A 21,449-nucleotide genomic window follows, 5' to 3' on the forward strand; every position below is an offset into this window, starting at 1 on the left:
CATTATGTATTTGGGCATTTTATTCCCAGCAAAATTTTGTGATTTAGTTGACCCCTTAATAAAAAGGTTTTCGAGTGATGTGGGCAGGTGGGCTTCATTACATTTATCTATGATTGGGAAGGTTAATGTTATTAAAATTAATTGTATTTCAAAATTCAACTACCTGCTACAATCTCTTGTAGGTTCTACTGGTTGTTTAGATCAGTGTTACTATCAAATAATTAATAATTATTTCTTTATTTATTAATTAATATTGAAATTAAATAATAGAATCTAATTCATTAAAGCCTCATACGGGGCACCAGTAAATGTAGTGCGCTATGTTCAGGAGCGGGTTTGGTTATTAGCAATAATTAACAATTATCAAAGATAATTATCAATTATTAAAATCAATAGAACATTGTTAGCTCTTTTAATCCTTCACATCAAAGATAACCATTAAATTCAATAGAATATTAATTATCAAAGATAATCATTCATTATTGAAATCAATGGAACATTGATTAGAAATAACACTAGCTTATTGATCCTTCAAATTCAACAATCATCAAAGATAATTATCAATTATCAAAATCAATAGAATATTAATAAGGATTAATATTGCCAGGGCACCACCCTGGAATCATGGACTAATAACCAGACAGTATAACAGTCTCAATATTAGATTGTTCTCTTTAGAAAATCGACATTCAGAAGGAAACAATATAGGTTTGAATCCGAGCACTGACATCCCCTGCCAGCATTTGACACAGGTATATGCAAAACAAACCAAAACACTTCTCTTTGAAATATAACAAAGTTTATTTATGCAGTAATATCAGTTAATAATCAATACAATGCAGTCAATAAACTTCTGACTTACAACTACAAACAAACAGTGACATGATTAGATATGGTAACCAAAATAAGCCTGTAACACATGAGGAAGGTGTGTGTGAATGGGTGTGTGTGTGTAAGGAGTGATGCGCACAAAATGACGGACGTGACTCTCGTGGAGAGTACGTCACGCGAGATTTCCGGCCAGAGAATATGGCCACGAATGTGGGCGGAGAGAAGCCAGTTAATGGCATTTACCGCATGTCTCCGCTTGTACGATAACTTAGGGACAAAGCTGAGCTTTATCACAAAGTTATCTACTAGCCAGAAGTGTGTGCGGGAATGTTTGTGAGGGGTCGTACATGTGTGTGGTTAGTACGAGAGAGAGAGAATAAAGTGGCGGCACCAAAGCCGGTTTCGCGATCGTGGGAGAAAAAGCAGCTGTTAGTTTATCACTCAGAGACGTGGTGAACGGCTCATAAACCGTCCCGCGGTCTTTGGTTCTTTAATGGATAAACTCAGTGTGCCAGTCTCACCCACGATGATGGAAATACACAACAGTCCAATGTGGTTGGACTACAACACAGCAGATCTCATTCGTGATAACAGTACATTACAGTAATACCTTGAGTATTATTAGCAGCAATGAGTGGACTCGGTGGTCTGTAAACTTTACAAGCAATAACCTTGATACACAAGAATAACACTGTAATCTATCTCTGCCCAGACGTAAACCTCTTACTCGAATCGCATGAGGACGAAGGTAGAATGTGTGTTCATCCGTCGTTTGACTCCGACTCGTTTCCTTGAGGCTCGGGTGATGATGGGAGGCCGTTTCCTCGCTCTGTCGGCAGGCGGTACAGCTGCTGATTCTCGGCGGGCTGGCAGAGAAATCAGCGACATCGACTTGAAGAGGGAAGAGTTTTTTTGTTTGTTTGTTTGTTTTTCACCTCTGCAGGCAAACGGATGAAGATGCAGATTGCTAGGTGGACTCCTTCGGATCCGTTAGAATGTTTGGTGGAACACAGAGTAATCTCAACTTGTCCAGCGAGATGGAGATTGTATGGCTACAGTTACTCAGACGTTACTTCCTTGTGCCACAAGGCTACACCTGAGAGTAGCGATGAGATGCCCAGAAGGATCTCAGAGGTATTTCTACTCCTGATGACGTCATGGTTGAGGGGCATTCTGTCGTGTGCCTCATCCAATAGGAGTTGAGAGTTCGATCCTTTAATGAGCAAGGCTTCATGGGATTTGTAGTCTGTTTTGGACTCCCTTTGTTTGATTTTGGCATGGTTTTTATCAGTAAGATTTATGACTGTGTGTGGGCCTCAGTCAGGTTTTACAACTGTGTTAGGCCTGCCTTTGTCTTCTATCTGAATACATGAGGCCCAACACTCTCCATGTAGATGTCCCTCTCTCTTATTTCAAGCAGTTTGATAGCATAGTGAAGTCCTTCATTTGGAATGGTAAGCGTCCCAGATTACATTTCAATAAATTACATAGGCCGTTAGACAAAGGTGGGCTAGGCCTACCAAAAATTTTTTTTATTATTATGCATTTGTCTCAGACATTTGGTTTATTGGTCGCTTCCAACTGAGAGAGCCCGTCCCTGGTTTTGAATTGAACAGGAAGTTCTTGCACCTATTTCAAAGGATAATGGGTACTTTCATATAGCATACACCCCACCCCCCCAAAGCAGCAGATACTCTGGAAGTGGTGATTACTGCCTCTGGAAAAAGCCATGAGGCATCAGTGTATTACTCCCTGCTAATTCAGAGTCTGGGGGACGGAGCTTCAACTTCATTCAAGAGATTATGGGAGAAAGACCTAAACTTGGTATTGGAGGAGGGAATGTGGGCTAGGATTCTAAAACACCTCAAGTCTACATTTAGAGATGCAAGGGTGCTCCTTATGCAATTTAAGATTTTACATAGATTCTATTGGACTCCCTCTAGATTGTATAGGCTGGGTCTTAAAAACACAGCCACCTGCTGGCGATGCCATTTAGAAGATGGGGACACAACCCATGTTTTTTGGTGGTGTGTTAAGATACAAGAATTTTGGTTGAGGGTTCAGAGTTTTATGTGACTCTGTATTTTAGGTGATGGGGCGGGGGGTGATGGGGTCATTGATGTAGGGGATAAGTACATGAAGAATTGGATCCTGGCCTGTGTTATGATAGGCAGACAGGCCATTCTTAGAGGATGGAAGTCAGCTGGAGTGCTCTCGTTTCCTGAGTGGTATGCGGAGATGGGCAGGGTAGCGACATTTGAAGATTTGGCACATAGAAAGCTAGGCAACATGGATTCATTCAATAAGAAATGGGGCAGCTATTTAGCATTTTTAGAAGGCTCTCGGGGAGGGGCAGTGGAGGGAGACGTGTTGTTTTAAATGTATGTGTTGTAGCCTGTATTTTTTTGTTTTTGAACTTGTACTTTTAATGTGTATATGTATATACACACACATACATATACACATTAAAAGTACAAGTTCAAAAACATATATATATATATATATATATATATATATATATATATATATAATGTATGTATGTTCGGGGGAAGGGTTGTAAATTTATATAATGTGATTCCAAATATTCTGTTTTTTTTTTTTTTTTTTTTTTTTTTTTAATATGTTATATGGAATCAATAAAATTGTTAATAACAAGAAGAGTTATGGTAAATGCTTTGCTCTGACCTATATATGGAATCAGGTGTGCTGTTTTTACTTGGACACAGATGACGATGTAAATTGGAAATGTTTTGTTCCTGCACTGAGCACTTTGGCACTTTTTGTACTTTTTTTGGCCTCTTAATAAATATCCTTAATTTATACATACAGTAATGTGCAGGATTTTTTTTTTCCATGGATTTATTTTTTTGAGCCTACGCACCAAAGCAATATGGATATTTAAGCTTTTCAGCGTTTGGCGCAGACGTTTTTACAGTTTTTTGCCCAATGCTTCATGCATTTAACATTTTGAATATACTTGGCTACAATTTTTAGTTAACATGATGGTTCCTCTGAAAACAAAATAAATCACTTAAGCCATTTCAGAACAAATACATAATTATCCATTGATTATATAAATATATGGCTGAAAAATATTGAGATATAATTATTGTTCCAGTCTGGAATGTTTAAAATATTTTGTGTTAATTAAACAAACTTGTCTTAACCACAAGAGAAATGTGTATTTGTAACCCTTGTTCTGCTAAAAGGAAGATGGCTCTAATACCATCTGTTTGCGTTTTATAGATAATTGATTTAATATGCAATACAATTTGATAGTATTCAATAGTTAAAGAAATATTTCATCCAAAAAATGAAAATTCTTTGATTATTTTCTCACCTTCATGTCATTCCAAAACTAAATGCTGTAACTGTTATCCATCAAACATAAAAGGTGAATTTTTGAAGAATCTCCATGCTGCTCTATTCAATACAACAACGGTTCATAATGACCACATCTGTATAGCTCCAAAAAGGTATCATGAATGTAGTCCATATGGCTTATATTCTAAGTCTTTTGAAGCTATACGATTACTTTGTGTGAGGAACTGACTGAAGCTTAAGTTGATATTCACTGAAAAGCTCTGAAATCTCATTCACGATTGTTTAAAAAATGGTGAATCTTTATTCAGAACCTGTTCCATTCTTTTTTCTTTTTCTTTTTTAAATACTGTAACTGTATGCTTTTCATGACTTTGGTTCCGTTAGAGGTTCTTGAACATGCATTCTTCTGCCAAGTCAGTTATTTTATCACATTATGTTGATGTAACTGTGTGTTGTAAAAGATACACATTAGTAACAGACTACTGAGGGCAGTAAATCCAATAAAAATAGCATTTCTGATTTTGAAAAAACAATTCATCAAAAAAGAATCGTAATAGAGTGCATTAAGGAACCAGAATCCTTAAGAGGAATCAGAATTGGAACTTGAATTTTAAAATTCCTTACGATTCCCCATTACTGATCTTTGAAGGCCTTCATTTCTTAAGTTGTCACAGACCTCTGTATAGCAGTATGTAATGTTCTCCATGGGGTGGGTTTGTAATGACTATGTGGATGTGCCCGAATCATTCAATAATGGTTCACTGCATTATGGAATATTGCACTTTGAATACAGCACTTTTTAATCATCGTAACAGTCTAAGGACAGGCAAGGAGGAGGCGGGAACTGGCTGACCAGTAAACATAAACTTTAATGGTAAACTTAATATGAACATAAACCATAACACAAACATACACACATGCAACGCGGCCGCTTGCATCTCTCTCTCCCCAACTGGTGTCTCCGGCTTCCCCTTATCTTACTCTCCCACTGATCAGCTGATTCAGCGCCGGCTGTGTGCCATCACGGCCCGGCCACGCCCATCTCCTCATCACACTCCTCCCCCGCCTGCTTCAGGCCGTGTGCCACCAGTCTGACTTCCAACCCCCACATCTCTGGGGGAGATGCTGCCCTTCTGGCCGTTCTGTCAGCCGGTTGTCCACCCCACCTCCTGTGAATCTGTGGGAGAGACGAGGGGAGGTGTGGGGAGAGGAAAAGTGCGAGGGGAGACACACAGAGAGAGAGAGAGGAGAGAGAGAAAAACTTGCTCGCTGACTCCCGGATGCGCTGTCACCCGCTCCTCTGCCCTCTGGCGGACGCCAGCTTGCTCCTTCACCGGCGGATGGCAGCGAGTCCTCCGGCCCCTGACGGATGGAACCAGTGAACATAAACTTTAATGGTAAACTTAAAATGAACATAAACCATAACACAAACAGACACACATGCAACGCATCTCTCTCTCCCCAACCGGCCTCTCCAGCTTCCCCTTATCTCGCTCTCCCGCTGATCAGCTAATTTAGCGCCGGCCGTGCACCATCACGGCCCGGCCACGCCCTCCTCCTCATCACAATCATGTTTAAGACCTGGATCAGTTGTTTATAGCACAACAAATGTGGTTGTCAACACACACATTCCCTGAGTGCTTTTATTTGAGGGTATTTTGCCTATTATAAAGAAAACCTTAAATTTATTGGAACATATGAATGAAACTCAAAGTGCGGGAGCTTTGCAACATTGCATGTTATTACATGTTATTAGTGGAAAGGAATTCATTCCACAGTGTTAAAAAAGAATGTAATTAGTCTTAATGGCCCAGTTACCATCTAATGATTATATAAAAACTCTCTTCTCTCATGTCATCTGTGTGATCAAATAAAAGGCTTAGGTCTGTACGATTTGGAGGAAAAATGTGTTACATGATAAACTTGATACACCGATCAGCCACAACATTAAAACCACCTGCCTAATATTGTGTAGGTAGCGCCAACTCGCATCTCGGAGTAGCATTCTGAGATACTATTCTTCTCACCACAACTGACTTTGTCAGTTCGAACCAGTCTGGCCATTCTCTGTTGACCTCTCTCATCAACAGGGTACTTCCGTCCACAGAACTGACGCTCCCTGGATGTTTTTGGCACCATTCGGAGTAAATGCTAGAGTCTGTTGTGCGTGAAAATCCCAGGAGATCAGCCATTACAGAAATACTCAAACCAGCCCATCTGTCACCAACAATCATGTCAAGGTCCAAATCACTGAAATACAATTTTTCCCCCATTCTGATGGTTGATGTGAACATTACCTGAAGCTCCTGACCCGTATCTGCCTGATTTTATGCACTGCACTGCTGCCACACAATGATTGTTGGTGCCAGATGGGCTGGTTTGAGTATTTCTGTAATTGCTGATCTCCTATGGATTTTCACGCACAACAGTCTCTAGAATTTACTCACAATGGTGCCAAAAACAAAAAACATCCAGTGAGCAGCTGTTCTGTGGATGGAAACGGCTTGTGTTTCCACGGTAACTCAGATAACCGCTCTGTACAATTGTGGTGAGAAGAACAGCATCTCAGAATGCTATTCTGAGATGCAGATTGGCGCTGCTTTGGCGGCACGAGTAGGATCTACACAATATTAGGCAGTTGGTTTTAATGTTGTGGCTGATCGGTGTATAATATGAATAATGTAATGGAAATTTGTAATGTGATAAACCTAGATCAATGTGCCAAAATCCAATTAACTTGTTTTCAAGTAGATTTAAAGCCAGAAAAAATGACATATCCATCCACATGACAAGAAGTGACAAGACATTCTGGAAAAAGTATTGTCTATGCATGGCAATCAAGTGGAAGTCTGAACAAATGGTACGCTTAATAAAAAATGTATATGTGCAAAATGACATGAAATTGTAATTAGGGGGAAATTGAGTTTTGGCACAATGGTGCGCTTTTGGGTACAACTAATTACTATTTTGTTCACAGTTAATCTGTTCAATTAACTGATCAATCAGATAAAGGCCTAATTTTATATTTTAAAAAAATATTTAGTTTAAAAACACATGCAATTTTTAGAAATGTATTCCTTGTATTCATATGGGTGTCATACATTGAAAGAAAAAAAAGACTTTAATGAGTTAGATTTAATGACTATAAAAATGCGAAGTACTGTACATGTACAAAAGTAAAAATGCCAAGTCTATAGGATTATTATCATTGCTATATTGTGAAAACAAACTTGACAACAAAATGGCTTCCACAAGTCTTTTAAATCTGAATATTTTGCATAAAATTTATATAAATGAAGAACTAATAACTAAACTACTTTTCCCCATATCTCAGGTTGGTTAAAACACCTTGAAAATTTTCACTGCAGACATAACATATAAAAATGAATTTTAATTGAAAACATTTTATAATAGAAAGTCATTGCCTGTATGAATTACATTTTTGAATAAATAGATCCAGTTTGACTCGTTTATTTAATTTAAGGTTTAGAATGTTTGTTTTTGTTTTGTTTTTTGTTTTTTTTCCCTTCTAGAATGTAAAATGGATATTTATCATCTTTAAGATCATGTCTACAGTTTTTCGTGTACAAATGCACATGCAAACACATTCCAAAGTTGCATTATTCCAATATATTGAAATGACTGTCTAAATGTATTTTGTTTATGATTACTTTTCAAAAAATGCTTGTGTTATCATAATTTGATAACAAATGATGTTATCAATGTTATTCTGTGTTATTCTGTGTTTTATGTTGTCTCAGGCAGCTCAGGACTCTACTAATAATACCTGTTTCCTCTCTCTTCCGCAGTGGCTGATATGAACCTGTCAGAGTCTGGAGAGATTGAAGCTTTGGCTGAAGCTCAGAGCAGGGGTCTGCCTACAGCTGAAGGTACAGTAACACAACACCACACTGATTTCAGTCCAGAAAGCTCCACCCGGAGTTTAACACAACCAGTTTCCAGGCCACACTAAGGTCCTGTTTATACTTGGTATGAAGATGCTTTTTGGTGATCTGATCACAAGTAGACAGGCAAGACATTTCACCATTTACACCTTGACCACTTGTGTTTGGATTTTGATGGTGGGGTGTCTGACTTCATGAGGGCATGCATCAATCACTACAACAGTGTGTTACTGCATGATAATAAAGTGTGAAAAAGTAAAAGAACAACAAAAAGAAAGTGCAAAAAACGATGTCTCTGTGATCTGATAGTTATTTTATTTTGAGAAACCTTAAAACTCCAGTTGTAGCGCACCTGTTGATTGACAGGTGAGGACGTGGCGCTTCTCGGCTGAATGCATTTGAATGGATGAGCGTTTACACTACGAAACCATTGTGGTCATGTGTCTTGGAGCACCTCAGAATGTGGTTAAAGTGGACAAAATATAAAATGTTTTGGACATCATTTACACCTGTCTTTAGCATTGTCCCGTATCAAACGGATTGAATCAGTAATGTACTGATTACCATTGTCCCATGTCTGCCAAATTTGTTAAGTGGTCTAAACATCATCTACAGCCTGAAACAGATGTTAGGAGTGAATGCACTTAGCTGCATAGGAAAGTTATAGGATGCTCCCTTGCTCCCTATTTAGTGAATGACTTAACCTTCAGTGTGCTGTCTGTCTACACTGGTCTCAGAACAGTTTGAAATGCACCTTATTTTCATCCAAGCTCCATGTAAAGCCCCTGAAAGCAACATTTTCCATCTTTTGGGTGCACCCATTAATAATGCACAGTGTGATAATGCACAGTGAATATAAGATTTCTAAGGAAAAAGTCCTATAGTCAGCGTCCGTGGTCATTGTGTTTCACAGCTAGCGGTTTGCCATAATCGCTGAAATTTTCAAAATGTCATATCGGATGAAAATAGAGTCTCTAGTCTTTTGACTCAAACAGGTTTCAATGTAAAAACTTAATGAGGTTTCTTACCAGATGTAGTTTTGTTGGCTTTCTCCCAAAGACCATTGAGAATGGCGCCATGTTTTCTTGTCACATGACTCGGTGCGTCAAAAGTACAACCCTTTAATGACAGCCCAGAGCATCCTGAACTGAGATCAGTCAGTTTAAGTTAAATTGAATTATGCATAGCATATAGTGAAGACAAAATACACGTCCACGTATGAGGATGAGGGGTCACACAAGGTTAATATCAGGTGTAAATGGGGCCTACTACTGTGTCCTAACCCAGGAGGTTTTTTATAAACATTTTTATGCCAAGGACCCTCAAATGTGACGATCCCCTTGTTGGACCCCCTTCCTAAAAAATAAAGGCAATTAAATATTCTATTGTATAAAGACCCATTTACAATATGTAATAATCATATTAAGCTGGGTATTATAAATGTATTGTAATTCAAATTGCAAAATTAAATATTAGGAAAATATTTACTTGTCAACTTTTTTGAAAATGTATCATATTTCTACCAAATATTCGAGTGACGTTAGATATATAAACCTAAAGAAGCAGAAACATTTTCAATTCAATTTTATTTGTATAGCTCTTGTTGCAGTAAATATTGTTGTGACTTTGGTTGTTTGTTCATATAGACAGTATTTGAGCTGCTACTGAACGCTGTTGTATGAACAGGACATTTCAAGACTCACAGCTATAAGTAAATACGGTTGTCAGTCCCAAACACTGACTGCGTGAACCAAGTCAATGACCAGGTGAAACTCCCTAGAAAGATACAACACAAATACATCGAACATATTGTATAAACACTACTATATACAGATTTTAAATTCTTGTTGCTAAAACTATAGCTGTCAATATAAAAAAATAAATTAATTCCATGAGTTTAGTTAGCACATTAACTTTGACACCATTAAAAATACATTTTGTAAAAAACTTTTCTCTAATTTTTTTCTCAGACCCCTAGTACCCCCTTGTGTCTCCCTCAGAGTCCCTGGACTCCAGTTTGAAAACCCCTGTCCTATGTAAACCCAGTTTGGTTACACTAAAAGTTGCATTGTCATATCGTTGTATATTCTGAGCTATTTGGTAATTTTGGTTTGTATTTTAAGTCAAAAAAGAGATTGTGTTGTGAACCCAAAAGCACATTTCAGAAACGAAGAAAAAATTCAACCAGTTTTTTTTTTTTTTTTTTCTCATGTCCTTATGCTTCCAAGCTCCAAAAATGACCCCCCAAAAATAAAATAAAAGTACCGTAAAAAGAGGCCATGTGACTTCCTATACTGAAATTTAGGTCCTTATCTGGCATGTTTGACATGATTAAAGGCAAATGCCATTTATTCTAATGTGTTTGAACCAAATGTGGTATGCCAGTGTGAAATAGAGAATTAAATATCAAAGCAATTTTTTAATTTTGGTCTGTTCCTCACACAAAGTCTGAATGACTTCAGAAGACTTGGAATATAGTGCACGATTATTAGGTGGTATTTTATATTTTTCGGAGCTTGACATGAAAAATAACAGTATTATTTTAGATTTTTCTTTAAGATCTCTAAAAGTCCCATACATGTGGGTTTAACTCTTGGTCAGGCATGCTTCCCTGTCAAACCATCCAAAGAATACAACTATTAGCTTCAAGTATCCTCAATTTCTCTTGTCCTCTTGCATTTTAAACCACAAACATGCACTGACATCAAGCCATCCTCATCCCAGAGGTGTCACTGAACACAAGAAAATGATTCATTTATAACTGCATGGTAGCAATTCATGATAAAATCTGGACCACGAAATGTGGCCTGTAGTGTCAAGTGAGAGTGCGTCTGCATTTGTGCTTTGAGTGTGCATAAATCAAGGAGTAGTTTCAGGAAAACCCACCACTTTGCTCCGGCAGGGCTGTTTAATAGCTGCTCAGAAAATGAGTGCTGCAGAGACTATTTGTGTTGGCCAGGGGACCAAGGGGTCTGGGGACGAGAGGAAGCATTAATAGTTTTCAGGAGAGTGAATAAATGTGTGAAAGGCAGTGTTTCAGAACCATTCATTCCAAAAATGAAATTCACAATAGGAGTGAGAGTGTAAGCAAAATAAATAAAAAGTTACTTATAATACCCTAGTTCTAATTCAGTTTAGAACAAAGGTGAGGTTTTCCTTTTAGGTCTCCAAGAGTCCCATTTGTGTGGGTTTAACTCTTGGTCAGACATGCTTCCCTGTCAAACCTGTCTTAGCAACTGTTGCTCTGCCGCCATCACTCTGACTTGCGTTTGCCCTTTTCCAATGAGAGCCTATGGAAGTAATGTGTGTTTGAGTACTTTTAGGTGGGATTTTATAAAATAATCCAAAAAAATAAATAAAAAAACGTTGTTACCGGGTCATTTGTAATAGTGACACGAGTTACCCAGAGAGGATACACAGTGCTTTTCTTTCTTTAAAAAAAAAAAAAAAAAAAAAAAAAAAATTCTTTAAATCTAGAGAAGAACATGCTATGGATTAAACTGCATCAGCCCTCATTCCCAAATGAACATTATAACATCTGCAACAACACCTACATTTGCTCCAAGGTAAATTAAACCTAATAACTGAATGTTAATTAATTTATGTATTGATTCAAGTCATAGTAAAAGTGATAGTAAATAAATCGTTCACAGGATCAAATTGGGTGTGTTATGAGACGTTATAAACGGCTCTATTCACTTCCGCTAATGTTATTAGATGTGTAATCGTTATTAAATGTTTAAAGATTTTCGCTTCTCAAGTGACTGTAATAATCGTTTGCCTTGATTCTGATTCACAGTTTTTAATCAAATTACTGTGTAATTTAACGATTTCTTTTACAAACAACTTCAGATAAATATGCATTATAATGTAATTTCATACCAGCCCACGTAAAAATATTATCCATTCCGTTTGAGAATATTTTGCCAAAAACCACGTCGTTCACGGCAATCTCCCATTCATTCCAATGGGGAGTCTGAGTGAGCAACTGTAACCAAGGAGGGCAGAGCTTAGCAAAGGGTAAATTCCTGGTGAAGAACTACACTACCCATGATCCTGTAGAGAAATGCTCCACCAGTCAGAGAATCACAGTGATCAAAGTGCAGCAAATGAGCTCAGCAGCGACTGCCCACTCCCATGGCGTACTGCGAAGGACGCAATAGTGTCAGTCTTCTAATACTGTCAAACTTATATATTTGCAAATATTTAAATATTTTGCAATAAAATGAAACTAATTCGTTTCCATATTCATAATCATCAAATTCAACAATATAACTGATCAATAATTTTATATTATCCCATCGTTTTTAATTACATCATTCACAATTCTTCATTGAATTTTAGTTTAGCCGTGCATAACCAGCAAAGTTGAAAACACTCGTTTTAGCACAGTTGTTGATTGACAGGTGAGTGGGTGGTGCTTTGCTGCTTTTAGGGACACATTTATTTGTTAGCATTTATGCCTCAAATGCAGTGTGGTTATATGTGTTTTTGACTGTCCCTTTGTGTGTGTTTTTTTTTTTTTTTTTTTTTTCTGATCACAAAAAGTTTTAGAACCCATTTACACCTCTATTTAGCACTGTCCACTTGTATCACCTGAAAGACAAATAAATATCAGGTGTAAATGGGGCCTTCCATTTTCCATAACCAGGCTTGACTAGAGGTTGTCTGATATATCTGTGCCAGTAGCACCTTTTTGAAATATTTGTCATCTGTAGAAATTAACAACAATAGTTTGCCGATAGGTTGATGAATAAAGCGTCTTCCATGTATTTCGGTCTTTTATTATAGTAAACAGCTTCACGTTATGCACCAAATGTTTTTCTTTCTTTTTATTTCTGGTTATTATTAGGATTTTAGTTGCACGATAAACTGCATCTGGCATCTTTCAAGTTGTGCTCTTGTAGCTTCTATATCTGTGCCTGTCACCGTAAGAAAAGTTTAAGAAAATTTTACATGGGAAAAAAACACTCAATACATCAATTAAATAGGCTGTTGAGTATTGGCCTAGGTCAGCTTCAAATTTAGCATTGAAGCGCTTCCTAATGTTCGCATTAGGATTGAGCAGTGTTTGTTTCAAAAGTCTGCACGCCACCCAATTGTTATGGCTAGCTCCACCAGTACCACAAATGGATTTGGGAACACTGGAAACACAGGACAAAATGGAGGCATGTAGCATGGTAAGATAAATTCAAGCCATTAGGAGGGTACACATCTGGGGGGAGGGGGGAGACAGTAAATCAATGGATCAATCCTGTCATCCAGGTGGAGGTACGTTTATGGTTTAGGATAATGTGTTCAGCTTTAGGACTGGTTGAAGATCCAGTTTTTCTTAATCGTGTTCACGTGTGTTGTCTTAGGTTGAATACATTTATAAAATTGCATCTTAGAATCAGCTTGTATTTGTGTTAAGTTTGAAGGCCAGAGATGGGTGAATTTCAGAGTTGTAGTTGCTTGTCAGCACTGCTTATGTTGTTTATCATCCCAATCACGCCCACCCACAAATTGTCAAACCCACTCAGCCTCGCCTGCTGTACTTGCAAAGACTGGGCAAGAGAGATCTCATTGAGTTTGAAAGTAAACTTAAAGGTAAGAAAGTGTGAGCTCTTAGTAAAAAAGAGCGTGGTCCAGAAACCTGGACATTAAGTCGTCATTTTTATTTGTATAGCGTTTTTCACAAAGCATCATTCCAAAGCATCTTTACAGATAATGATGCTGTAAAAGAAAATGAAGCTACAGTATGATATCTGTAATGAAAATTTTTAAATTAAAAAGACATAATTTCAGAAAGGGCAAAAAACTACAAGACATCAGTGATAACCAGATTTCAGAAGAAGCACTTCAGTAGACAGTTTTACGCTAACTAGTGTTGGCACGGTATACCGCTACCATCGTTTCATTAATAAGCTTTATAGTACCGGTGGTACAAGTGTTCTTCATTAATTACAGTTGTAAACAAGCGCTAGATGCATGTCTTTGACCATTGCACCATTTTTCGTGCAAAAGCGATACTAATTTTGTTGTCTTTAGACACCGTGTCGAGTAAAAAAATAAAAATCAAATAACAGAAACCTTCAAAAATGCATCTCGAAACACCTACGTTATGTTCAATTTGTTGTGCTGCGTCTAGCTTTTTTTTTAGCACATGCATATGATAGCCTGAATGGCCTCATGGGTCATGGCCAGTGCTTGGCACACATAAAAAATTGGAATGCACCATTTTAGCATTCTAGTATGCATTTTTATCTTGAATTTGACAGCCTTAATAGTATCCCAGTTTACAACAGAATACAAATTGTTTGTGTTTTGTTTGAGCCAAAGTAATTGCTTGTTTCTACCATTCCAAATTTTTCATTCATTGTCTGACCGCCTCAAGTCTTCTGATTTATTTATATTTATTGTCAGCAATGTTTTCATCAAAGACAACCCAAAAAAACACCCTGACTTCACTTGATACCAGCATTATTGCATTATTTTCCAATTTGGCCTGTTGTTTTACTTCAACTTTTTTTGGCCTGCCAGTAGCAAATGTTGCATTTCATTTACTTCGCACTGTTCACAGTATGTTGTGGTTTGGCCAAAAGAAGTGACTGACTCTGGTTAGATTGCCAGGTACCATTTGGCATCATTGCAGTAGGTGCTGCCTGGTACTTTGTCTTGTACAATCTTTGTTCATGACTTTATGGCACTCTGGCCTCCGTGCATGAGGCAAAATATAATATAAATGTTACAGTCTGCATGTTCTAACATGCTAATGTTAGCTGAATAGGGGCCTAGTCATAGATTGTCTTGCAGCAGTAGTTGTTTGGAGAGTTGCTCAGGGTCGGGGGCTGCCATTCATTGATGTGGAACACATTGGTTTACAGTAGTGGGCCCTCTCATCATATCATCTCTATAAAGCATCAACTGAGCGTGCTCGGAACACCCTGCCAAGAGTCGTTCATGTTCCCACACCGATTATAGATTGCGGAGTGCCTGTAACAACCTGCCTTTACCACAGCAAGGGTGTATGTCTCTTTCTCTTCAAGTTCTTTTTCATTCACAGTCTGGGTGTGCAATATTATATTGGCCTTTTATTTATTTTTTTTGCTTTCTTTTCAAATCTTGTCAACTTCCCCTTATTTTGACAGTGCCAAATTGGTCTATGGATATTTTGTTATTGTTTTGAATTTTCCATGTCGTCTTTTGTCGACTCTCTAATTATCTTCACTGTTGAGGATGATTACAGTTTCATTCATGTTGTTCTTAACTGAATGCGCAGTTTCGCACACCACAAGACTTTTAGTCTGTGAGGAAAAAGTCCCAGATTGTAGCGAACTCGCAAAATGTGCCCAGCACTGATGCTCTTCTAGTGTGCACTGTTCAGACTAGCGAGAGAGCAGCAGTGAGCAACAGTTAATGAAATTATGAGAAGAACGCAAATGGAAGGTAAAGAGAGCCAAATAAACCAAATATCAAACTGCTGCCTACATCTCCCCAAGCACCATGTCATCATTTGTTTTTTTTGTTTTTTTATTTGTTTTTTTGTTCTAACCAAGGGGGCCAACTAAGATTGTTTATATATCTCTCATATTGCATATATTATCAGAAGATATTGCATTAGATCTTTTTAACAACAACTTATTAGTAATTATGATTTTGTACTCTTTTTTTGAAAATATTTTTAAAAAAGTATATTTTTATTGATGGAAGTATTAACTGAACTGATCTTATACTGGGGCAGTGGGGGGCACTCCCTGCGGAATTTTTTACATTAATTACATATAAATTAATAACCACATGCTTGATCTGAACAAATTGTAATTTTAAAGCTTAGAATCTGGACTTTACAATGCATATAGCTGATCCTACAAATTCTAAAATAATGCTTTTTAATATGCTGACAAATAAGAACTATTTTGTTCTCATCATTTGCAAATTTGTTATCACAACAATTGTATTGTGGTAAAACTATAAAAAAAGATAAAATAACCATATGTGTTTTGTATCGTTGGAAAGGTCTCAATTAGTAGAATGCAATGAGCAAATTTGTTTCACTCAGAGGCCAAACTGCAGTGAGTATTAGTGTATGAAATTCCCACTTACACACATAAATATAATAATCAGAAGTGGCTTTTTGTCACGTTTTTCCTTATTACTTCCTGAATCATACATATAGCATAGACATTGACATATCGTAACTTACAGCAGACTATCCCAATTCAAACGAGCCCAAACTCAACATAATATGGGAAGTAGGTCTTGAAATATTCATCAAAGAGTGTACATGGATAGACGATGCACAAAAGGGCACTCAACACACATTGTGTGTGTGTGTGTGTGTGTGTGTGTGTGTGTGTGTGTGTGTGTGTGTGTGTGTGTGTGTGTCCAAGGACTTTGTGCTCCACAAATGTGCTCATCTAAAGGATTGGGATACGATGAACACTTAATATTTCTATATTTTGTAGTCTAATCCATTCATTTCCAGTGGCCAGTCATTTTTGACTGGGAACACAAGTGTAACAAAGTGAAATAAAACCAAACAAATGTAAAGGAAATGGTAAATTTTTTTTGTGTGTGTTTTCAGATACCATATGTGAACAAAGTTGAGGAATTTTATTCCAGCTGGATTAAGTAAAAAAAAAAAATATTTGTAAGGAAAGAAAAAATATTTCGGGTCAAAATGACTGGAAGACAACATAAGAGTTTAATCTGCTATTCTTTCAAATGCTAGCACCCTTTTTTTCTAACTCCAAGCTATTTGCCAGGCACGATTAACATTGTGCTGTTATTCGGGCCCCGGGACCACAGTGGTGGAGAGTGTAAATCAGGATCTAAAACAGTACAGACAGATCTAAAACAGTACAGTCAGCATGTGCAAATTAGCAACGTTACATTCGGGTGCAATTCATTCTTAGTGAAATCCCTCGTCTTTAAATGTGTGCAGGGCATCTAGATTCTGTCTTGTATTGTGTACCTTATGTCTTGCAATCATGTAGCCGTGGGTTGGACAACTTGGCAACTGCCTGTCAAGCCATTTATGGTTACATACTACCCGTATGATGGCTTTGGGCTGAAAGATATGATCTCAGAAGAGGTTTGCATGTGCAGTGGATCTCGTATCTGCTTGATAATGCTGAGGTCTGGCTCTCATGTGCACGGCTGTTTTAATTTGAACTCTGTCTGGCTCCTCACACTCTATGAGATCACACTTTTCACAGGCTGAGGTTGTCCATGGACCGTCGCCTCACTCGCTCTTTTCACTCTTGTTGTCATTCTCCATGTTTTCCTCTCATGAAATCCTTTTGCATTCCTCACCTCCACACCATCTAGTCATCTCACGTGTCTCTGTGAACAGCAAAGGAGGGGGGGCTCTGACTCAACAGACTGTGGCAAAACACACCAACTGTTTGGCTTGTTCTTTAAACAATTTATGGCATGAGTTCGAGCATTAGCTTCAGCAGCATTTAGGGAGAATGCTTTTAGCACTATTAGTTAGTGAACATACAGGGAAAAACTTGTTTACTTGAATACTTGATATTACTTTTAGATGTCTAAACAAAAAACTAATCACTGTTACTTGATTTAAAAAAAAAAAAAAAAAAAAAATTTTATTTTTTTATTTACTCTGTTACTTGTAATGTGTTTCTTTGTTCTTCGTTTTACTACAGACTGTCTTGAAGCATTGTTTACCTAATTGAGAAATACTGTACTTGAAGGCTACATTGTTGTAATTAGAGGCCAAATGCGTAGGCACCTATCGTATTTTTCTTCCTCCACCATTTTCCTTCATCTTCTGCCGTTAAAGTCAATGGCAGCCCGTAGAACCATTTGGAGGAAAGTTAAGAAATTTGGCACACTGATAGATGACAGTCTGAACTTACACCAGTGTCAATTTGAGGTCTCTGTCTCTTACTCTCTAGCGGCACTAATAGCTCAAATTGGCAAAAATTCCATTGCTCATTATTTTTGGGTCATATCATCTTCAGGCCATGCTAGCAACCCCTTAAACCTTAAACTCTATGGACCCGACGGCGGGTCCACGGGGGGGCATTTGAGGTATCATTTGAAAGCTTAGATGTAAAATTAGTGCCCCCTGGAGGTAACGGGGTAGAAATATTTATGTTAATATAAATTAACATAGCTCTTAAATAGACAAGTCATATATCAAATTAAATCTTTATTTTGTTGCCCTAATACAACAGTTCAAAATATTTCCAGAAGAATCACAAAATCAGATATGAATTCAAAGTGAGAGAATGAACAGAACCCGAATTACATGCTTACAAAGTTAGGACAATTTAAGCTTTTGAATTTGAGTGTGAAAAATAGCAATCGACAGCTCAAAAATGGACCAGAGTTTAAAGCTCACAATTAATCACAACAGAGAATGAATTCTGTCTTTGGCATTAGTTTTCAAATCCTTCACCCAGTGTTAGTAACTTTTTAGGGTTGGTTTGCTACAAATCATACATTTGCCAAATCCCCTCCTGAGATGTTTATTTCATCCTACAGTTGTCAGGATAACAGCTCAACGGAAGATGTTTATTTCATAGAACAAAGCTGAAGTTGGTTAATCCAGATGTGCCGTCCCAGAGTTCAGGTGATCAAAAGCAGGGTGAGCGCTGTGACTGTCAGACCTTGACCAGTCAGATTGTGTTTACCTTTTGTGTCAGAAAGACAGGCATCTGGAAATTAAACAATGACTTAAACATGCACAAGACACAAAAGCATTGCTTCCAGTAATGTATGGGCACTAAAATCATGTCTTTGAGCACAGGACATGGAAATGATCTAGATGCATTACACATATTTTATTGGTCATAAAAGTTAAGTAACAACAGTAGAGTCTTGACCTCACCACTGTATTGAGTAAGTAGCCTCTCTGTGACAGACCTCTCAACGTGAATTGGGGGTTGATTTCTTCTTAAGCTTGCATTGAGGTTCAGAGTCCTGACCTTTGACCCCTCTTACAGCATCCCATTTCTTCCCTCAGGTTATTTCCTGGAGTTTGTGGAGCAGCCAAACAATATAACCATAGTTCAGGGCCAGACGGCCACTCTGCACTGCAAAGTAGCGGGCCACCCACGGCCAAGCATCCGCTGGCTGAAGAACGATGCCCCGGTGGTGCAGGAGCAGGGCCGAGTGTCCATCCGCAAAACAGAGGCTGGATCCAAACTCCGTATTCAGGACCTGGACACCACTGACACCGGATACTACCAGTGTGTGGCCTCCAATTCTGTCAAAGTCATCTCGGCAACTGGAGTGCTCTATGTGCGACTAGGTAATGGTAATGTGGATTCACTCTAATTCTCTTTAAACGTTTCTTTTCTTTCTTTTTTTTATGTAATGGAGTAATTGGTTCCGGAAGTATTTGTACTATTCAGAATACTCAGCCATAAATCACATCAACCAATTTTGAGATTAATCACATTACAAACTTTTGTTTGAAACAAAATCGGGGGGGGGGGGGGGGGAGTACAAGACTGTGTATTCTTTTGAGGCAGTAGACTATAATCTCATATTATATTTGAATAATGTAATATTAAAAATTATTGGATAATTGATCAGTTGATTGGATTATGTCGTTTGAAATGCTTAATGGTAGTGGGTGGTAGCTGCTGAGTTTGTGCCACGATTTCCACCCATTTTCATGGTATTTTACATTTCTATGGTAAACGTTTTTATTTTAATGTAATTTTTTTAGTTGAAATCACACTGTCCGAATCTAATAAGTTATTGAAAAATACATTAAAAAAAATGCAATTCACACAAACGGTTAACAATGGTGGTGAAACCAGAATGCAGGTAGCCATTCTGTAGTCATGCAACAAGAATTTTTTTTAGTTTTTAATAAAAGGCATATTTTGTTCATGTCACATGGAGTAACCCTAAAAACTTCTTGATATTTGTGACTGAAAATCCATTATATTTATAAACAATTACGAATATTAAATTTTTTACCTTAACATTTTTTACATTTTTGCATTTATTTTATTATTATTGAAAGTATTTTAATAACTTTTACTTTATGGTTACACCTCTTGACATTTTTGAAGTCATTAAATCCATTTTATAGGAAATGCTACAGATGTTTTTCAAAAATCTATGAAATCAACACAGTCTAAAATATTACAGATCTACAAACTTGACACGTGTTTGAAACTAGATTTTAACAAACAAAAAAAAATCTCATTTTTATCATTTTGGAAAACCTTATTTGTCATTGATCCACAAATCATCTCTTAATAACCTCAGAGCTTATAGTAGGTCTGCCTTGAAAGGTTTATACAACATTACCGCTAAAAATAAAAATTCTCAATGAATGGGTTTTGTACTTCCGGGACCTGACTGCTGCACTTAAGAAGGCGGCACAATTTTCCCATTCATTGCTGTCAATTATTTTCACTCGAGTTAGCAGGCCAGAGGCTGAAGTAGCTTGTTGGCCACATATGTGCTCTTAATGGATAATTATTTTTGGAAATGATTGCCGTGAATGATGAGGGGGTCACATGAACCGTGCTCACTTAAATATCCCCGTTTGGTATCCCAATAGAAAGCTCTTTCAGATTTTTGTAACTTATGCATTAAATTATCTTTTAGTCCCTCACATTTGGGGCCACAATAAGAACATTCTCCCCTGAACTCTTAAACATCTCTATCGCAGCTCTGGTGTTTTCTTTGCTGTCCACATTTTATGTGGTGAGTCCATTGATTTTCAGAGCGAACTAAAACAGTACTGTTTCACAACCGTATGCACCAAATCTTGACCTGGCATCCCTGTATATTTATTGGAGCATAGCAGCATAAATCTCATTGCTCCTGCATTATGACTCTACTTAAGAAACAACTTCCCACTGTTTCCTTCAGAACTGACCTTCTGGGGGGATAAAATCCCTTTTATGTGCATACGGTAAATTCTCCACTAGGAGCGTGTCCAATATTTCACATTATGTTCTTGACAGTTTTAGGAGCCTGCTTGTGCCGCAACTCCTACCTCCCTGAAAAAGTCATCTTGGCGTAATAACTTTGCAGTATTCCCTGAACTGAAAAGACAAATTAGGATTTGCGAAAACAACTGCGTCCATAGGGAAGATCACATTAAGATGCTTGTTTGTAATCTGTCCTATCTGTTTTTTACAGGACAGTCCCCGGCGCATGGGGGAGCAGATGATTCGTAAGTACTACATTTGTTTTTGTTTGTCTGTGTGTGTGTTCATATTTCCCTGCTGTATGAGTTTATTTGTGTAAGTATATTTTCCACACACTAAGTTGTTTATTTCAACCCATCAACATCATCTTTTGCAAGCATTCACACTCATTTTCAAGACGGAGTTTAAAAAAAAAAACAAAAGAGCACACTGTCATTCCAAACCTGGATGACTTTCACTCTTCTATGGAACACCAAAG

At 37.6% G+C, this 21,449-nt stretch overlaps 1 protein-coding gene across 1 annotated transcript in view; it reads left to right on the top strand.

The window, feature by feature from the left end:
• LOC127432333 (tyrosine-protein kinase transmembrane receptor ROR2-like) overlaps positions 1–21,449 on the top strand; it is a 172,098-nt gene that overhangs the window by 126,680 nt on the left and 23,969 nt on the right. Inside the window, exons 2-4 of the mRNA XM_051683255.1 lie at positions 7,965–8,045; positions 19,036–19,323; positions 21,183–21,216. Coding sequence (XP_051539215.1) covers positions 7,965–8,045; positions 19,036–19,323; positions 21,183–21,216 — 403 coding nt within the window. The remainder of the gene's footprint in view (positions 1–7,964; positions 8,046–19,035; positions 19,324–21,182; positions 21,217–21,449) is intronic.

Source organism: Myxocyprinus asiaticus, chromosome 42, assembly GCF_019703515.2.
Source record: "Myxocyprinus asiaticus isolate MX2 ecotype Aquarium Trade chromosome 42, UBuf_Myxa_2, whole genome shotgun sequence".
Taxonomy (NCBI): domain Eukaryota; kingdom Metazoa; phylum Chordata; class Actinopteri; order Cypriniformes; family Catostomidae; genus Myxocyprinus; species Myxocyprinus asiaticus.